The sequence below is a fragment of the Vanessa tameamea genome, chromosome 13 (assembly GCF_037043105.1).
Source record: "Vanessa tameamea isolate UH-Manoa-2023 chromosome 13, ilVanTame1 primary haplotype, whole genome shotgun sequence".
Taxonomy (NCBI): domain Eukaryota; kingdom Metazoa; phylum Arthropoda; class Insecta; order Lepidoptera; family Nymphalidae; genus Vanessa; species Vanessa tameamea.
In genome coordinates, this window is record NC_087321.1 from 5,900,875 (window position 1) to 5,919,621 (window position 18,747).

At 32.1% G+C, this 18,747-nt stretch overlaps 1 protein-coding gene across 1 annotated transcript in view; it reads left to right on the forward strand.

Annotated features, from left to right (window-relative positions):
- Positions 1-18,747, forward strand: part of LOC113397975 (uncharacterized) — a 69,259-nt gene that overhangs the window by 42,062 nt on the left and 8,450 nt on the right. Inside the window, exons 3-8 of the mRNA XM_026636514.2 lie at positions 11,932-12,068; positions 12,236-12,436; positions 15,667-15,903; positions 16,968-17,074; positions 17,525-17,744; positions 18,211-18,360. Coding sequence (XP_026492299.2) covers positions 11,932-12,068; positions 12,236-12,436; positions 15,667-15,903; positions 16,968-17,074; positions 17,525-17,744; positions 18,211-18,360 — 1,052 coding nt within the window. The remainder of the gene's footprint in view (positions 1-11,931; positions 12,069-12,235; positions 12,437-15,666; positions 15,904-16,967; positions 17,075-17,524; positions 17,745-18,210; positions 18,361-18,747) is intronic.

Below are 18,747 nucleotides of genomic sequence, written 5' to 3' on the forward strand. Positions count from 1 at the left end.
TGTTTTCTATGAAGCTGGTAGTCTCCGGAACTAACGATTCTTTCTAAGTTAGAAAGCTATATTATTGGTCATCTCTTCCGGGAGGATTACTAGTTTAGTTATATAATTTGGTAAACTATTTTTATCGTTATAATATTTGGTATACATGTTAATCAATAAAGAGAAATAATTGTACGTTGAATGAAGATGTTATCTCTGACATTCAAATATTTCGATATTGACGCGTATGTTACTTTATTCGTATTAGTTAAATTAAAGCTAGTATTTTTTTTTATTAGGTATTCGTTGATTTACACGGGATATTTATAAACTTAACTACCACGCTGCACCAATGCGCGTTGTTGGATAATTGGTTTGTCGCTGGTCATGAAATGACTTTTAAACACAAATGAGGTGCACTTTTACATGGTGTTAGTCCGTCTGGATAAATGCAGCAACTCATAATATATTCTACCGCTAAGCAGCAGTACTTACTAATAGGTACTTGTGTTCCAGTTTGAATGGTGAGTCAGTGTAACTACAGGCACAAGGAACATAACATCTCAGCTCAAGGCTTTTGACGCACTGGCGATATTAAGTTTCTTTACCGTCGAAAATTCAGAGTTACTCGGGTTAATCGACAATCTTTGGTTCAGAAACACATGTTCTAAACTGAGTTGAATTAAAAAGCAAGAATTTTTCACTGATATCGTTTTTCACTGAGACAAGAATTGCGTTTAACTCACAAGCCTACTGGCACAAAAGTAATGACTCGTGTAACAAAAAGCACTATTGAAGTATAAAACTGCTGCTTTTACGTGAATGTTTGCATGCCTAACTACGTAATATTTAATAGGCAATTTCCTAATAACGTCAATGAGGCAATAATTTGCGTGTTAAAAGTCGTAACGATATCGTATACGAAGAAAACTTCCTACAGAATATTCTAGAACCATTTTAACGGTAATGAAAGCCTAAATAAAAACTAAATGTAGCTCTGTATTTGTTCAGTCACGAGATGATATTTTTTATTTAAAAAAAAAAAAAGTTACTCGAAGAAAAAAGAAAATACTGTCTACTTTAGTTAAGCTTTTGTTTCTAACTCATAATAACTCTCGACATAAGTGCCTTTGTCTTTGTAAGGCTTGAAGAAGTTTACATAAGCATAAATAATATTTTTATTTCATTCAAAAAGGTAATATTCAATGACATAAACTTTTTCACTTTTAGTTACATTAGTTTGAGTTTTGACATTGACATTACAAAAAATAATAAAAAATATATATATTTAGTAATAAAATACATTATGTATATTTGCGGCGGCGCGCGTTGTCATATTTTAACCGATTTATGAAATAAATATTCTATTTTTAATAGTTTTTTGTACATTTGTATATTAACGTTTCTATAACTAGAAGTGTTCCAATTACTTAGCTTTTTATACTACATTTTTTTATGATATATGTAAGCGGACGAGCACATAGGCCACCTGATGTTAAGTGGTCACCACCGCCCATAGACAATGGCGCTATAAGAAATATTAACCAATCCTCACACCGCCAATGCGCCACGAACCTTGGGAACTAAGATGTTATGTCCCTTGTGCCTGTAGTTACACTAGCTCACTCACCCTTCAAACCGGAACACACCAATTCTAGGTACTGCTGTGTAGCGGTAGAATATCTGATGAGTGGGTGGTACCTACCCAGACGGGCTAGCACAAAGCCCTACCACCAAGTAGAATTCCGTGTGTATTTTACATTATATACTTATCAATGATTTATGAACGATGTTTATTTGAAGCACTTCAAATTTTTATTTTCTGTGATTTGAATTTCCTTTCGTTAGTAACAAAATGTTACAGTATCCAAGAATAAATTAACCACGAAACAATTTTCATCGGTACACAATTATAATTAAAATAGATGAATGTTTCTTTGTTTTGCGGAACGTATGCGGGCAGTAACTAACAAGTACCCGTTAATGTCCACCTGCTAGGACTATGTAACTTATTTCATCGCGTTGCTCCATTGCAGTGTAGAGGATAAACGTCACATACTTGAATTTAATTCGACATATGAATTTCATTTACTGTATTTCCCAACCAATGATTACATAATCCTAACTAATAAAAGAAATACAAAATATTTGTTTATTACGATTTAATGTTCTAACTACTCAACAGTATCCTGTAATTTCATGTGAATCTCGTAAGCGGTACAGAAAAGAACGAAGAGTATTTAACACTCGACTCCTCCCCTGACACGCGGCTGATGTCGTAAATAGAAATTTGATATAAATAAACACATATTAAACACATAAAAACTCAGTTACCCAAAATCTTTGTATAAGTGTCAGTTTTTCAATCGGTGGAGACTATTACGCCGTTGGAATTAATAAAATTGTATCTAACTATTTCTATAATTAAAAAAAAAATACTACTGAATAATTATAATAATATTTATAGATCATTCCAATCATGGCATACTTCCACGATTAATTATCGTCATGTTTTAGTACGAGTGACGCTTGTGACACGCTTACACTGTATTAGTGTGCGTGAGATGTCAGAATAAAAACAGCAAATTAAAAATACGAATAAGATTATAATTGATAACGCATGATGATAATAAATATGGGTAGTGCACTTTCGTAAGTGAACAGATCTATATATGTTTTGAAAGTACTGATGATACCTTAATTGCTAGCACGTCAACCTACCCCACTCCACGTATGTAAGCACAACTACAGTTTACACATAACTAACGCCGATCGCCTTTGTTTGGTAATACGTGCAACCTGACTGTTTTTTAAATAGTTGCTGATTTGATTCATTTCCTTGTAATTACGAATTTCGTATGTTACCGTTAGAACTAAAATAGAATTTGCCTTGATGAAAATCCAATTATGCCAATAGTTTGAGATTTTATTACAATTTCGGTGCTAATTCGAATCAATTAGAAATTATATTGAGAACCTAAATGCGTTCTGAAATTATTTTATACAATTCTTTAATCAAATCGTAATCACAAAATTAATCAATGCGTGTTTTTCTTACGAAGCGTATATATTACGTAAAAAGAAGCTAAATGTCATACAAATTAAATAAATATTAAATATTAAGTAGTTGGACGGATCTGAAATTGTAGCAAATGTGACAATTTGAATGTATTGATCTGAAATTGTAGCAAACAAATTTGACATTTGATATTATGTTAAATAGAGATACCCACGGCTATTGACGTAATATCGTGATGGTGGGAGTTCTGTTGCAAATTTTACTAGACAGTTATTTAGAGCTAAAAACTTATATATTAAAAGTAAAAAAAAAAAAAAATCCTACGTACGATTTCTCATACTTTCTCGTACTTTCATTTTATATTTTATTTAAATTAATATTCGCTACTAATAATCTATTAGGCATTTTCAAGATCGACGATGTTGTTCTTCAATGTTAAACTTAAAAATTACAAATTACAATAATGATGTTGGTAAAAATATTATAGGATCTTAAGTGCAGTTCTGTTTGAGTAAGTTTCATCGATTCAAGTTCTTTCTACCAATGATTTATTCTTTTACTATCAAGGTTGAGATAATGAAGACTGAGTTAGTACATTTACTTGTATATTTACGTGTAGTGGTAATTCCAACCATTTATCAGGTATTGTACCACCATACACCAATCTATATTAGTAATTTAGTGTAGGTCTACGACAGACGCCATCGAAAACTATCCAAAATTATATGTAGATCGTAAAAATATTATGATTTTTTAGTCGACAACACATATCAACAAAATTCGTATAATCGAGATATTTCGATATTAAATCCATGAAATTCAATGACATGACAGTTTAACGGGCTGCCATATTTGACGTTTAAGGGTGCGTTCAGAAAATGTGTTCCAAATAATAATTTCGTGCAGGGTTACGGTCGTTAGTATATTTATATTGTTGAAGCGTAAGTGAACCAGTTTAACTGGCACAAGGGATAACATTGTAGATTCCGAGATTGGTGGTGCGTTGTTGATATGGGGAATATTCAACACTCATCACCAGGTGGCACATTTGCTCGTGCTTCTACACTAACATAATATAAAAAACAGGTACGAGATACATTATAATATCTCAGTTCCCAATGTGAACACACTGCGTGTTACGGTACGAGGAATTGTTACTTACTTATGTATAAAAAATTCTGGTCTACCACGAAGTTATGAACTGAACAAATTGTCAACTAATTATTGATATAATTTGAGCTCAGACCTAGGCAGGCAACAGAAACAATTTTATTGCTTGTAAAAGCTTGTAAATTAATATTTCAAATACCTAATATCTAAATTACCAAATGCTTTTACTACATTACTTCAAACACGAACCTTTGTTATATTTTTCGACTTGCTATTCTCGTCTCAAGAGTGAATTTGTTAAGACAAAATTGAATGCTTTTGAGAAAACTTATTTGAATAATGGATCGTTTACGATGTCTCAATTATATTCTTTAAGGATAAAACTATGGTAACACAAGGTATTTTGTTACGAAACTGTTATATTTTAAATAAACGTTAATTAATAAACGAAAACATTAAACATTCAGAATATTATAGTGTCCCGATTGAAATGATAAGTCGGGCATTTCGAATATACACGTTAAATATTCCTCCTTTAAGGAGTTAGAGTTTTATTGATTATACCCTGTTCAAGTTAGCTTGATCTTTTTGACAGACGGGCTAGTGATGGGAAACAGAAAATATAATATATATAACAGTCGAAGGAACGATGGAATGCGTAATTCAAATTAGAATTAAATTTTTTTTTACCTTATTTTTCTAAAAAGAGTTATACCAGCTAAAGAGACTCCAACCACTAGCCTAAAAAAAAACCACAACCGTTCGTAACAATAACTTAACAATGATTTTTTGTTATCGATATTTTTAACAGTCCCTAGCGTCCGACCGATGTAACATTGTACAAGGGTCTATTATAATCAGTGTTTCTATTAAAATTTTACTTTGAAGCAATAAAGTCTTAAAATTTTCGGATAACGCTCGTATCTTTAGAGACTTTTATATTGTACGTATTTTTTAAAAATATTTTTACAATTTTTAAAATAATTAAATTAAGAAAATAATATGTTCTACATTGCAAAATTATGTCGATCAGAAAAATTTACATCTGTCAAAAAGATCAAGCTATCTTGTACAGAGTATAGTAACAATATTTTAGGCGTGTAAATTTATATATCGTAATGATAACGATTATGATGCCACCCTAACCGGTTTCGGCCACAGCGGGCAATATTAAGGGTAGCCAGTCATACAGGACATATTATATTGCACTAGTGTGTGCGCAAACGCTGGAGCATTCTCTATTTCCTCACTCACAAAATCCGATGGGACGGCATAACCGATGCGACCGGAAAGAGTTCAGACGCAGGATCATCAGCTTTACGTACTTTCCGAGGCACGGGTGTGTACACGTTCCGATATCCAGAGTTCTTACTTAGATTTTTTCAGTAGAAATTGGCGCAGTAAATATTAGCCATTCTCTACATCATCAATGCGCAATCAACCTTTTAAACTAAGATGTCATGTGCCTTGTGCCTGTAGTTACACTGCCTCACTCATCCTAAGTGTAAGTGATATAATATGAATGTAAATACACTGACGGACTCATAAACTGTATCAATGTTCAAGACGCCTTTAATTTGAAAATCAAATATATATACAAATTTAATAGTTTATTTCGTTAGCTTCATAACAGCGTATCATATCTTGAAGTGCACGTCTGTATACTGGAGAGGACCATTCAACTTTTTTTTTAACAAACACGATAAATGTACAAAGATTGGTTTTGGTTCGTTTTATGGAAAATTGGATTTTACAATAAAAAAAAGTTGAATCACAGGTTTTTTTAATAAGGCACACGGAGGCACCACGTGCATTTTTTTCAGATTCTAATCGGTGTCGCATATATTTTATTAGTGTTATTAAACGGTGTTGTGTAATTTTGATCCATTCTTGTGAAATTGCTGTTCTTAGCGCTGCCACTGGGCACAGGATTTCTCACTTATACTTTTTTTAAACTCTCCCAAACATGCTCAACGGGAGCCATGTAGCGTGCTGGCTAATTATTGTCGAACTTGTGCAGCGGCGTTAGGTCGGAAATTATCTTGCATTACAGTAAAAATTTCGCCTATTAATCCCACTTATCAAAAATATTAATTCGAAATTAATCCTGAACTTTGATGCAGTTTATGAACCCGTTACCATATGTATATATTGCATATCAAAAATGTACCATATAACAATTATAATGACAAAATTAGGCAAGATACGTATTAAAAAAATAATAATAATGAAAATAATAAAAGCATATAAGCTTGTTAAATATTTGTTTTAACGATTTATTTACTAAGTTACTAAATAAATTTTAACGAAGACAAAAAAGTAACATCTTTATATTTTAGGGATTTATTTATGTCTAGGTAGACATTTATAGAGCCCTTTAATTTGCTTTGTAAGCAATTATCCAATAACATCGACGTATCGTACGTTGATATTACTAGGATAAAGTCAAAAAAGGCTTTCAAACGTTAATTGCAATTATTCAACTCAACTCAACTCGACTCAACTCAACTCGACCGATGCATGAACGTATTATTTTATATATACTAGCTATTTCAAATAAATTAAAATATGTTTGTAAAATTACTTGCACATAAATATTGTTCTTGGTCAAATCGAAAGCGAATGCAAAGAAGTTGATATGCTGCGTATCTAATGGCGAGTTGTAACAAAGTGTCCATATGAATATATATGTACCAACTTTATTGGTGATCGATTAAACTTTGTCCAAATTACAATTTTAAAAAGAAAATAAATTAACATCCATATATATATATACAAATAAATAAATTAGTCATAAAATAAATATAATAACAGTCATAAACGCGAATTCTCAATGCATCGTAAATATCTACGAGCTCGCACGATTGCACCGCAAAGTATCCGATCTGAGTCGCATCGCGCATTCCTACGACATTACGTCACACTTGTTGACACCACGTTAGTCCGTTCTGAGACAGCGTTGGGGATATATGCCGCCGGCGCAAAAGCTCTTCAAATGAAGATATGCTCATTCTAAATCAAAAAAAAAAATCTTCTATTCTCAATGCATCAAGTAGTATTTTTGAGTACAATAGTTTCCATCAGCATTTATAATCATAATGTGTGGATGAACTCAAAATCTTCTTTATCTTTTTAACAATAACAACAGTGCAAAAACCTTTTTGTGATCCATGTCACTATTCCTAAAAATACGTCCAATATGGCTGACTACCGTTGCAGATATAGTCACCTGAACCAACGCTTGCCGGACGAAATCGTATCGCAACAATTCGCTTTGCAAGTTCCTGTGATGTGGCGTCGTATCGCATCGCATCGCGATTTTGTGTGGGCGCCCTTAAGCCTCTTTTCCATTATGGAGAAGATTATACATAGATAACTATTCAAAATGTCGAAGTGTTTTATTACTTTTATATTAAAATAATTTTACACCAAAAATACAGTCAACAATGGGAAAATTAAATATTTATCGTTTATTTCAAATATAACATATAAACGACTGTCATTTATTTTGGCTTCATTTTCATATATCAAAAAAAACATCTATTTGTGGCAACACAAAATAAAAAAAAAATGTATACGCGATAATTATTACATGCATATCGTTGTATATGATATACGATCCTTTGATCCTTTGAAAACGAGCGTTGAATACGCACCGAAAGTAATATTCAATGCAAAATACACAAGCGTTGGTTTTGTTTTGTTGTTCGTATTCCAGTTTCATATCGACTAGCAATAGGCGTTGTTTTCGTTTCGTATTCACTAGCAAGTTAAAAGGCATCAAGGATGGACTTACGTTACTTTGTTTACGCATGCATTGATTATGTCACAGATGAGAATACGGAACGTTTTTTTTATTTTTAAATTAAGAAAACGGATCTTTCATAGATTTAATATACGAAGATTGGCCAGGTTTAAGCGTGAACCACAGAGTTTTTATAAGTTTAATTTGTATTTAAAATGTATCATCATATGTCACTTGCTCGGCGGTGAAGGAAAACATCGTGAGAAAATCTGTACTTATGTTAAGCGTGAAATTCTGTAATGTGTCTATAACGATCAAAGCAGCGTGTGCGGGTGCAGGCAGTACGGAGGCGGGGAGAGGACACCTTAACCAAGCAATGGGTCATTAACGAGCTGCTATTTTTTATATAATTTATAAAAAGAGCAATTTCAAATTAAAATGTTTGCAGAACAATTGTTTATTTGTAATCTTAACATTCATTTATAATTTGACTTAAACAAATGTGCAGAAAAATTAATTTGAACAACAAAAAATCCGGTCATGTCTCGTTCCGGACGGAGGGATGAATTTTTTTTAACCCGTTGGATGCCGACGCGAAACAAATGGACCATTTTATTAGAGTAATGGCATACTTAGACATGCTTGTGTGCATAGTTATATGCACGTTTGTAACAATTCACATTTCTTCGTAATAATTTATTAAAGTTACCGTTGACTTGAACGATTAATGATACTTACGATTCATAATAGATGTCTCTTTTTAGTCTTTATTTTTCTTTTATTTGGATTATCTAACGAAAATAACAAAGCCTATTAATGTATTATGAAGGATTTATCATAAATAATGAATTTGTGAATTAGACTTTTACTTACGAACGAAAGTCTCGTACTCACCAACGTGCCAAATAAAGAATTCCTGTGCAAAATTTCATACTGTTGAACCCACCGGTTAAGGCTCTGCGTTGTATGTCAGTCAGGCATTTTTTAATTGTATTAAGTTTATATACACAAAGTAGTAGTATATTGTAAACGTGACACACAAAAACACTAAGGAAGAGACAGCAGCGGCGAAGAGGAGACATGATGTTATAAAAGAACGTCATGCCGTTTGCCAATCAAATATATAATAGTATGACTATTTGTATAATATATGTGTATATACATATATTTTACTCCTACCTAATAGTATGTTGTTTAAGCCCATAGACTACGGCATTCTAATTATGGAATCTAAGATGTTATCTCCCTTGTTTATGTAATTACAGTGGTTCATTTAATCTTCGAACCGAAGATCATTATCATCTGATGGGTGACTTAGAAGCATCTCAGCATAATCGTGGAAATATATTACTAATTAAAAGTCGAAAAGTTTAATTATTATTGATATTTTATATTGCCACATACATGGCAAAGTGTGAACAAATTTTATACGTCAATAAATGCCTAGAACACTTTTTTTTATTAAATAAACTTGATCAAAATTGCACATTACTTAAAGTCACTGTTAAAATAATGATTACATATTTTCATTCGAATTACCTAATTAATTATTTAAATAAAGATTGCGAGGATTTTTTTTTATTTTCCACTCTAGCATTTTCAAGACAACTGTACTTGCTTACGTTGTATATATATTAATGTCAGCAGGTCGTAGTTTTTCGCAACGCACGTAACGAAAATACGTAAATGACAAGACCGTAATAAAAATTAAGGTTTAAAAAAAAAAAAAAGAATAAAAGCGAACAATAATGTTCCGTGGCGAAGTGAACACTTGTCTTATGCTGTGTACTTAATGCGCTGTCAGGACAGACAAAAGGCTTTTTAAAAGATTGTAAAAATATGGCCGACTCCCCATTGTGCGGTTCGCTTTATTCAAATTATTTTTCCTTCTCATTTCCCTATTTTTGTGCTGAAAGGATTTACAATAGTACAGGTACCGAAAATGGTATTGTTCTTGGAAAATATTCGATTCATTTTTTTTCGATTACAACTTAATAGGTATAACAACAAAGAATACTGGAAATGTCAATTTCTGTTGAACCGTTTATCGCACGGTTATAGAAAACGAAAGAAATTATAATATTTTTCTCATTTGTTTTTTTTTTTATGTAAGGCGGTAGACAGATGGGCAAATGGGCCACATGATGGTTGTTGGTCACCACCGCCAATTTACTAAGGCACCGTAAGAAATCTTTAATCCTTACATATCCAATGCGCCAGCAAACTGGGGAATTAGGTTACTATATCCCTTGCGCGTGTAATTGCACTGGCTCACTCACCCTTCAAATTTGAACACAGCAATTTAAAGCATTGCTCTTTGGCGGTAAAATATATGGTGACGTGTCTAACCAGACGGGCTTGCACAAAACCCTACCAAGAAGGTAGGTATATTTTAACGAGGAGAATTGTTAAACATATTTACGCAGTTTTGACGACCTAATCAATATTATAACGCAATCGAGATTTATCTTTGACCGAGATATCCAAGTGATTAGAAGTTGTGAATCTTAATGGAAGGTGCGTTAAAACTTGCTCAAGCATCGCTGAATTTTTGTTTATTATTCATCTCGTTCATTTAGTGAAGGAAAACTGCATGTTTTAGATGAAAATCTGCCATATTTATCCACCTTGCAACGTGGTGGAGTAAGCTCCAAATCTTTACAAGGAGTGGACGCCAGGCTGAGCCCAGTAATGGGACATTTACACGCCTAAACTTTTATTATTTTACATATAATGGATTATAAACAAAATTACAAATGAATATTTATAGAAAAATGATGAGTCTTAATAATATTTTAGTAAATACTAACAACCCGTCTTCGCATGGGTGTAATGCTGATACTAAATATACTATACATACAGAATGTCTTTATATACAACACTCACAGCTTTTTTGCCATTAGATAATACGTACCGCTATGTCTCTGCATTCTAAATCTGTAATATCATCGAAAATATTAATTTAAATTACATGCTGTAAAGGCTATATTCTCTATATTAAATGCACATTGTATTTAAATTCCTTCATTGGATAAGAATTAATGCTGTATTGCCTAAAATCTCTTCGTAAATAAGCCATTATTCCTCGTAAAAAGTAAAGAATAAAAAATAGTTATTGTGGGTTATCCCTATGAGATAGATATTTCGGACATATTTTTTGTAGACCTTTTTAAGGTGTACAACACTGTAGTATATTATATTGATCTATCTCGTAAGGTTTAGCCAACGTTTGCAATGTAATCACCAAAAATTTGTTTATTTACATCAAATAACAAACCTCTAAAATGATCAGTATTTCAATACTATATTATGCATGTATAATACATATGAACCATCCTCTCGAATCACTCTATCTATTAAAAGAACCGCATCAAAATCCGTTGCGTAGTTTTAAAGATTTTTGCATACACAGTGACAGACATACAGCGGGAAGCGACTTTATTTTATACTGAGTAGTGATATATATAAAATTAGACTTATTTTACACGATTCACATATTTTGCAATAAAAGGAGCATAATTATGTAATATTCTATTATTTACTTGGTGTCTTATTTTAGACGTAACAATCATAAAATCGATAAGTAACCACAACTGAAACATATTACACCAACTCGAAGCTAAAATATAGAGTTACGTAATAGGTTTACTTCGACTATTATTAATGGTCTAATAGTCATAAGTCTTAAGATTTTACTGCAAAGCGATTTTCTATAGAATTGTGATCGTCTTTTAAGTTTTAAATGTGTTTCACTGTTATTAAAAGTGAACCACGCTTTAAATTATCTAAAAGTACTTGAACCAACAACACAAAGGATTAAAAAGGAACCTGTGACTAATTTTAGCGGTTTAACAGTGGAAACGTAACAGATATACAGACAGACAGACTTACTTTCGCATTTATAATATTAGTATTGTTAACAATACTCTAAAAATGGAACGATTGCATGTAAATTTGCTTTGGTAGTAGAGCCTTATTCAATTTCAATGCCAAAAATATATATAACAAAAGGGCTAGTTTTAGGCGCGAAATAATTATAGTTTATTTTTAAAAGAATTATGTTTTTTTTTTGCTATAGCGTGCAACAAAACTTACATGGGAGATGTCGGTCGAACATATGAGTTGGAAGTGCGCAGGCCGAGAGAAGACCACTTACCATTCGTTTGTCACCTAAACTTCACTGCTAATGGTGGTAACTATGGGGATATTATACAGGTAAGAATATATAAAATGCCGTTTTAATTTTACCTATATGTAATATGTATATTCTAGCAATATATATATTAATTCAAATGTATTCCTATCAACCACGTCTACAGAACAGACAAGCCAAAGCGAGATTCAGACACCCCTACGTAACTAACCACGTAATCTTGTTTCAGCTAACATTCGACACGTTCACAGTGGGTAAGTTCGTGTCGTTCACCTCCGATGGGTGTCCAGACGGACACATGACGATTGTGGAGAGGAGTCCCTCGCCACCCACTGGTCAGTGGTGCGGCTCAGCGTGGGGTTACACAGTGTACTTCAGCGAATCAGACTCTATTAACATGACACTAAGATTGGACAGACTTAGTCAACAGGTACACATTTTATTGTAATTTTTTTTTTTAATTTTATTTTCTGTCACTTGGCAATTTATTACGTAATTGCTTTAAGCTCATGAGTTGCATCAGTCTCACAATGCTTTTACCTCCAAGATTAATATATTCCTATCAAAGTTACGAACAACGTTTAAAAACACAACTGATATCAATATTTTATTATGATTTATTTATAATTTATGATTATTGCTAAAATGATAAACGAAATCTTTTTTAGTTAAAATTTCTATAACAAATACTATTGTACCTTTTTTAACTCTTTTTATAAAAACGTATTTCCCAAAAGAAATGTTGTTTTTAATTTTTGAAATATGTACAATGATGTTATTATAAAATGCTAATGAATTTAAAAATAAAAATAGGGTACTTGACGGATGTAAAATAATAATATTCGTCAACTATAAAATGAAAAAAAAATTTACAACTAAATAAAAACTGAACACAAAAATCTACGAAAGTACATTTTAAAAGAACTTATATAAAAAACGCGACTAAGTAAAACTATTTATACATTGTGAACATTTTATATTATCCTTATAAAAAATTTTGTTTAACATAATTGACATATTATTTACAAGAATATTAACGTAATATGTTTATTAATATCATTATTATTAAATGGCCATAACATCTCTGACTACCAACACGAGAGAGCTTTTACCGTAAGCACCTAATATAAATTAAAAAAAATATTAGGTCGAACTTTTTTTTTAAAATTTTTATCTGAATAATATAAAAACCATTACAGTTTGAACTTATATAAAAGGAAGACTTTTATCAACATTTCTTGAAGATCAATAAGCTAATGCAAGAAGCATTTACATTCAATTGGATATCTTTTGACATTGATGTGACTTTGCTATAGTTTTATAACTACACATTTCAACAATAATACCATACATTAGCTCCGTGGATATCTTATCATCCTTACATTTCATTGTTACATTGATACAAAGTCTATCGAATTACAATTTTCATTATACTTTTGTACTTAATGATAGAAAATTATTGTGATATATATATTTTTTAAATTACAGTATTTTTACGTCAAAAGCTTTTTCATGCGTCAATGTAAAGTATATTTGATAATCAATGTTTGACATCCACGAATCGAAACAACAGTATAAAAATATATAGGTAATTTTGTAGTGGCCATTATTTATTCGGGTACGTCAACATTAATAATTATAAAGTTGTACGTAGGTATAATTAAGCGGGGATCGATAAAACTGTGGTTATGTTCCCGAACTTTATGGGGGTAAGCTGCTAAGGAAGGATCTTTTGTTAATATTGTTCTCTATAATGTAAAATGATATGATAACGAAGTATTTATATTTAGTTTTAGATTAATACAACAATTTCAAACGACTTATATTAAAGTCTTATATAGATTATTTTTAATATTTATTTCAATTTAACTGATATCTTTTTTTTTCATATTCGTGTTTAATTCTGTGTATTTTGTAAGTAGTGATTTGTGATTTTTTAAACGCATGTTGTAATTAAAATACAAGAAAACTCAATTTTAATTTTTTAAATATTTAATAATTGATATTACACTCAAATGAACCAGAAATGTATTATCATAAGTCAACCGCACTCGTCCTAATTAATTACGAAATGTACGCTATAATTCTAAATATTACAACCAAACAAGTACAATATGAATGACTAATTGCTATCAGAATCGACAACGCGACAACCTTTGAGACGGCGTTCCCGCTAATTAACAGTTTCGGCACAACGCGAAGTTAATCCATATAAATGAACAACAGTATTTATCTTCATTAGGAGTATCTTACTAAGCATCCCTTTATGTTTCACTGACGTAACGTAACTACATGTTTTCAGTTGTGACTTGACTAATATTTCACATCGCCCGCTTTTAACGGTTCGGTGGCCTTCCTTTATCTCGGCTTAGCAGCCATATTATCTGAACCAAGGGTTGAACTTTCGATCAATTAATTAAGCGATGATTACGAACACCCTCCGGACCGCTGGATACGTCCAATTACGATAATGAATATTATTACAGCCTAATTCAATAATTTAATAATGGCAATTTTATTCGCGTCAACGAATCCACTTAAAATATTTTCGTTCAATTGGATTTTCCGTGTAACTTTCAATTAGAATACCTGACTTTTTGGGATTAATAACGAGGTCACTGTTCTTAAATATTGAATAATATTTTACAATTTTTATAGGCTTTTATCAAACTTTGCCAATTAGTTCGTACGTTAAATCTTTCATCTTAGGTCTACCAGTACTATTTAATGTTTGATCAAGATATGAACTCAAATTTGGCACACCTTTCAGTAAAAGTTTAAAATATTAATATAAACATCGCAATTATACTTGGTGGTAGGGCTTTGTGCAAGCCCGTCTGGGTAGGTACCACCCACTCATCAGATATTCTACCTCCAAAATTCGGTTTGAAGGGTGAGCCAGTGTAACTGCAGGCACAAGGGACGTAACATCTTAGTTCCCAATGTTGGTGGCACATTGGTGATGTAAGGAATGGTTAATATTTCTTACAACGCCATTTTCTATGGGCGGTGGTGACCACTTACCATCCGCCTATTTACTTACTTCTTAATCCTGATGTTATATTTAACTGATACTATAACAGTAATTTTATTTATATTTATGATATAAATCAAGTTTTATAACGTATTAAAAATATTATTCAGTACGATAATTAGACTCGAGGCGATCGGGTCAATTGTCCGACCTTGCAAATCTATATGACACTTGACCTCTTTACGTACCTCTTGACATATAGTTGTAATATATTTTGAAATAAAGAACTCACTAATTAATATTTCAAAATATAACCCACATTATTAAACGCATTCTTGATTGCTAGAAGAGAGTGTGTCTATTCAATTCATTAAAATGATAGTGAGAAATGTTGCCAAATTAGGTATTACTTCGTTTTTCCCTAACTCATCTGAAACAGCTTCTACACATGCGAAGCATGATACATTAAACGGCACGTTATCTTCTAATAATTGTTGTTGACAGTTATAATATTGTGTAATAGAACGCCATCGTTAGCACATTCTCGAACATACATTAATACTCATACAATTTACAAAATTGTAAATTAAAATAGCACATGCAGTACAATTGTAATTAAGATTCACACAAACACAAGTATAAATGACAGACGTTCTAGCAATTAACAGCGATGCCTTCGGTTTTAGGGTGTGGGGTACAATTTCGACTTCAAGTTGGCGTACAAGTTTCTAAGACGGAGTGAGGCGCGCTTGCGGTACGGTAACGTGACACTAGGGGCGTGGAGGGGTGAACGCGTTCAAGGCACCTACTGCGACCGCATACTCAGCGACTGCGATCTACGCGCTTGTCGCATTCAGTCGCCTAACTTTCCTGGTGTATATCCACGTAATGCGACATGTACTTATCGCATCGAACACACAAAGGTAATTATTTGAAAGAAAACAATACTTAGCATTTTTTTAGGCAGATAAATTTGTTTAGGAGGACGAGCAGCATTTGTAGTCGAATGAAAAAGTCGTCGTAGAAGAAGACATCGGTTATGCTGCATATCAAAAATAACGATAAAATCAAAACAATAAAAAAGGTACCGACAACAAAACAGTACGAAAAGTATTTCTTCAAACCTCACCGTAGCATACCTTCTTTATTACCTTATGTACTACGGTAAGGTTCTAGCTTTTAGCGATAAAGAAGACCGTTTTGGTAACCGAGGTGTATTGAGCAGGATAAAGGAACAAATATTTTGCTTCCTTTTATATATTATTATGTCATAAATCATGCTATATTTTGTATTCATTATATAAAATGAAAGATATACCAAGTTCCTTAGAAGGAGTTGCAAGGAGGAGGAAGGTTTGCTTGCGGTGTGTTTGTGCCCCGTTAGAATGAAATGCGGCCATGCGGCTACCAGTAGATTCTAGGCCATTGCGACCTACATACTGTCGCATTCAGAATCTTTCCGTCCTAATAAATTTTATTGAGTGATGTAGCGATTAGATGAATTTATAGAATGCATTCAATGCACAAAAACAAAACATATTCACAAAAACAAAACGTAAATACTTCTTTTTATTTATTTTTTTTAATTATTCTTGTTTAATATCATACACTTACCTCATGAAATATTTTTCAAATTGTTGTGTTTCAGGTAAATTCAAAAAAAGTGTAAAAAATTTAAAGCCTAAAACAGATGTATAAATTTACGTAACCCTTACACATCTGGGTTAAGGGTGTCACGAATTTACATTAAAACGAGCATTTCACACATCGCGTAGGTCCGTGTGGTTCATGCGGCTGTTTGTATTAATATTTAATTTAAAATTCACACCAGACTCCGCAACACTCCTATATACATACAATGAACATTACTTATGAATGACATTGCTCTCTGCTCACAAAGCTCGAACAATTGACTTTAAAAATAAAAAAATAAAAATAAAGCATTTATTTATACTGCAAAAATATTATATAAAAATGTTTTTTTCAGATACCCGCAGATAAACACGTTCTGCTGACGGTACGACAAACGAACAGTCACAAAATACATATCAAAGATCAAATCGTTAAATACGATAGAAGCCAGCGAGTTCTCAAGTAAGTATTCAGAATAGGATATAAAAGTTTAAAGAATTTGTAGCTCTTCATACTTTAGCAATAAAGTTCATATTACAAAGGTAAAAACCGGGTAATTGTCTATGTGACCATGTCATCAAATGATAAAATATTCCATATCCAATGTACATAGATTTGCATTGAATGGTTTTCTGAAAATAAGGTTGACCCGGTTCGGTAATTGTGTTTCTGTATTGTTCAATCATAGTTTTTTTACCAGAATTTTTATATCATTCTACAGTTTTATTGGTGTGTATTAAAATACGATAATAAAGTACAATTACCATATGTCAAATTGAATTTTGATTATGGAACGATTATATTAGGAACATAATATCATCTTACTGTAGAAAAGATATTTAATTATTATAAAAATATACGTAAGTAAATTAATATTTGTAATTATGTTGTTTCAAACTTATACTTTTGTAGGATATGGGATCAATGTAACGTGGTCCAAGATTATCTCACAGTATGGGATGGTCCGACCCGGGATTCCCCTGTCCTCGTACGTCTTTGCGGTGGGGACGCTGTACCGGATATAGTTAGCAGAGGACCAAATATGTTACTGGAATTTCATACTTCACCTTATGACAACCCGTTTCATCCAGTTCCTTTGAGCTATTTGCCCGGTTTCGAGCTTGAAGTTCAGGTAAAATTTATGTGAATATAAACTACTGTTCTACAAAATTTAAATATTGTAGTCTTAAAGTTTATTCAAAATGTAGTAAGCAATTATATTAGTAGCCTTAATAGCGGGTTCTATCGGTGTAAAAAATACGAACTCTTGAGCTATTTTCGCCCCTATTCCTAACATAGCTTGACGCTTATTTGGCGGCGAGTTTAAGTAATTCCTTGAAAATAAACATTTGTATGTATTAAAATATAATGTTTAGTCTCGAGACGTAAATTCTCATTTTCATATTTCGTTTGTATTTGGAACCAAATCTAGTATTAAGAATATTAAATTATTAATTTCCAAGTAGAAAATATCACAGGGTAAAAATTTCGTTTCAATCAAAGATAAAATTCTCTCGTGCAAAAACTAAAAAGAAAATTTGTTCCTTTAACAAATCAAACTCACGAAGTGTTTGTCTTACCAATATAATTCTTGGCAGGTGTTGTACGTGGACAAAGACTCGCACTCGTACGTGACTCCGGACGGTCGCTGTCGATTCGTTTTACGCTCCTCCGACAAGACGAGTGGCGTGTTGAGGAATCCGCGACACTCCTTACCTCCGAATACCTCTTGTGTTTATTATTTTCAAGTAAGTGGATCGTTTGAGTTTGTTTTGATTATAAAAAAAATGTATAAGAGTTTATTTTATTCAATACTTTTCGTACTGATGTTAAAATTTCGTAGTATTTAAAAATATTTTAAAATCAAAACATGTTATAATGTAATTATATAATCTATGTATCTGAAACAAGTATCATATAATATATTGTATGTATAACGCTTCCAATTTTATTACATATAATTATGATGAAAAAGCAACTTTAAAAATTGACATTTCTCGATCAATATCTTAAGTTCTGCCGCCTAAAATGTTGCAAAATTTAGTAACCTGTCAAATTTGCATTAGAATAATAAACTAAAAGGTTGCAAGTACTACGAAAGCCTTCGAGTAGCACGAAGAAAATACAATAGACAG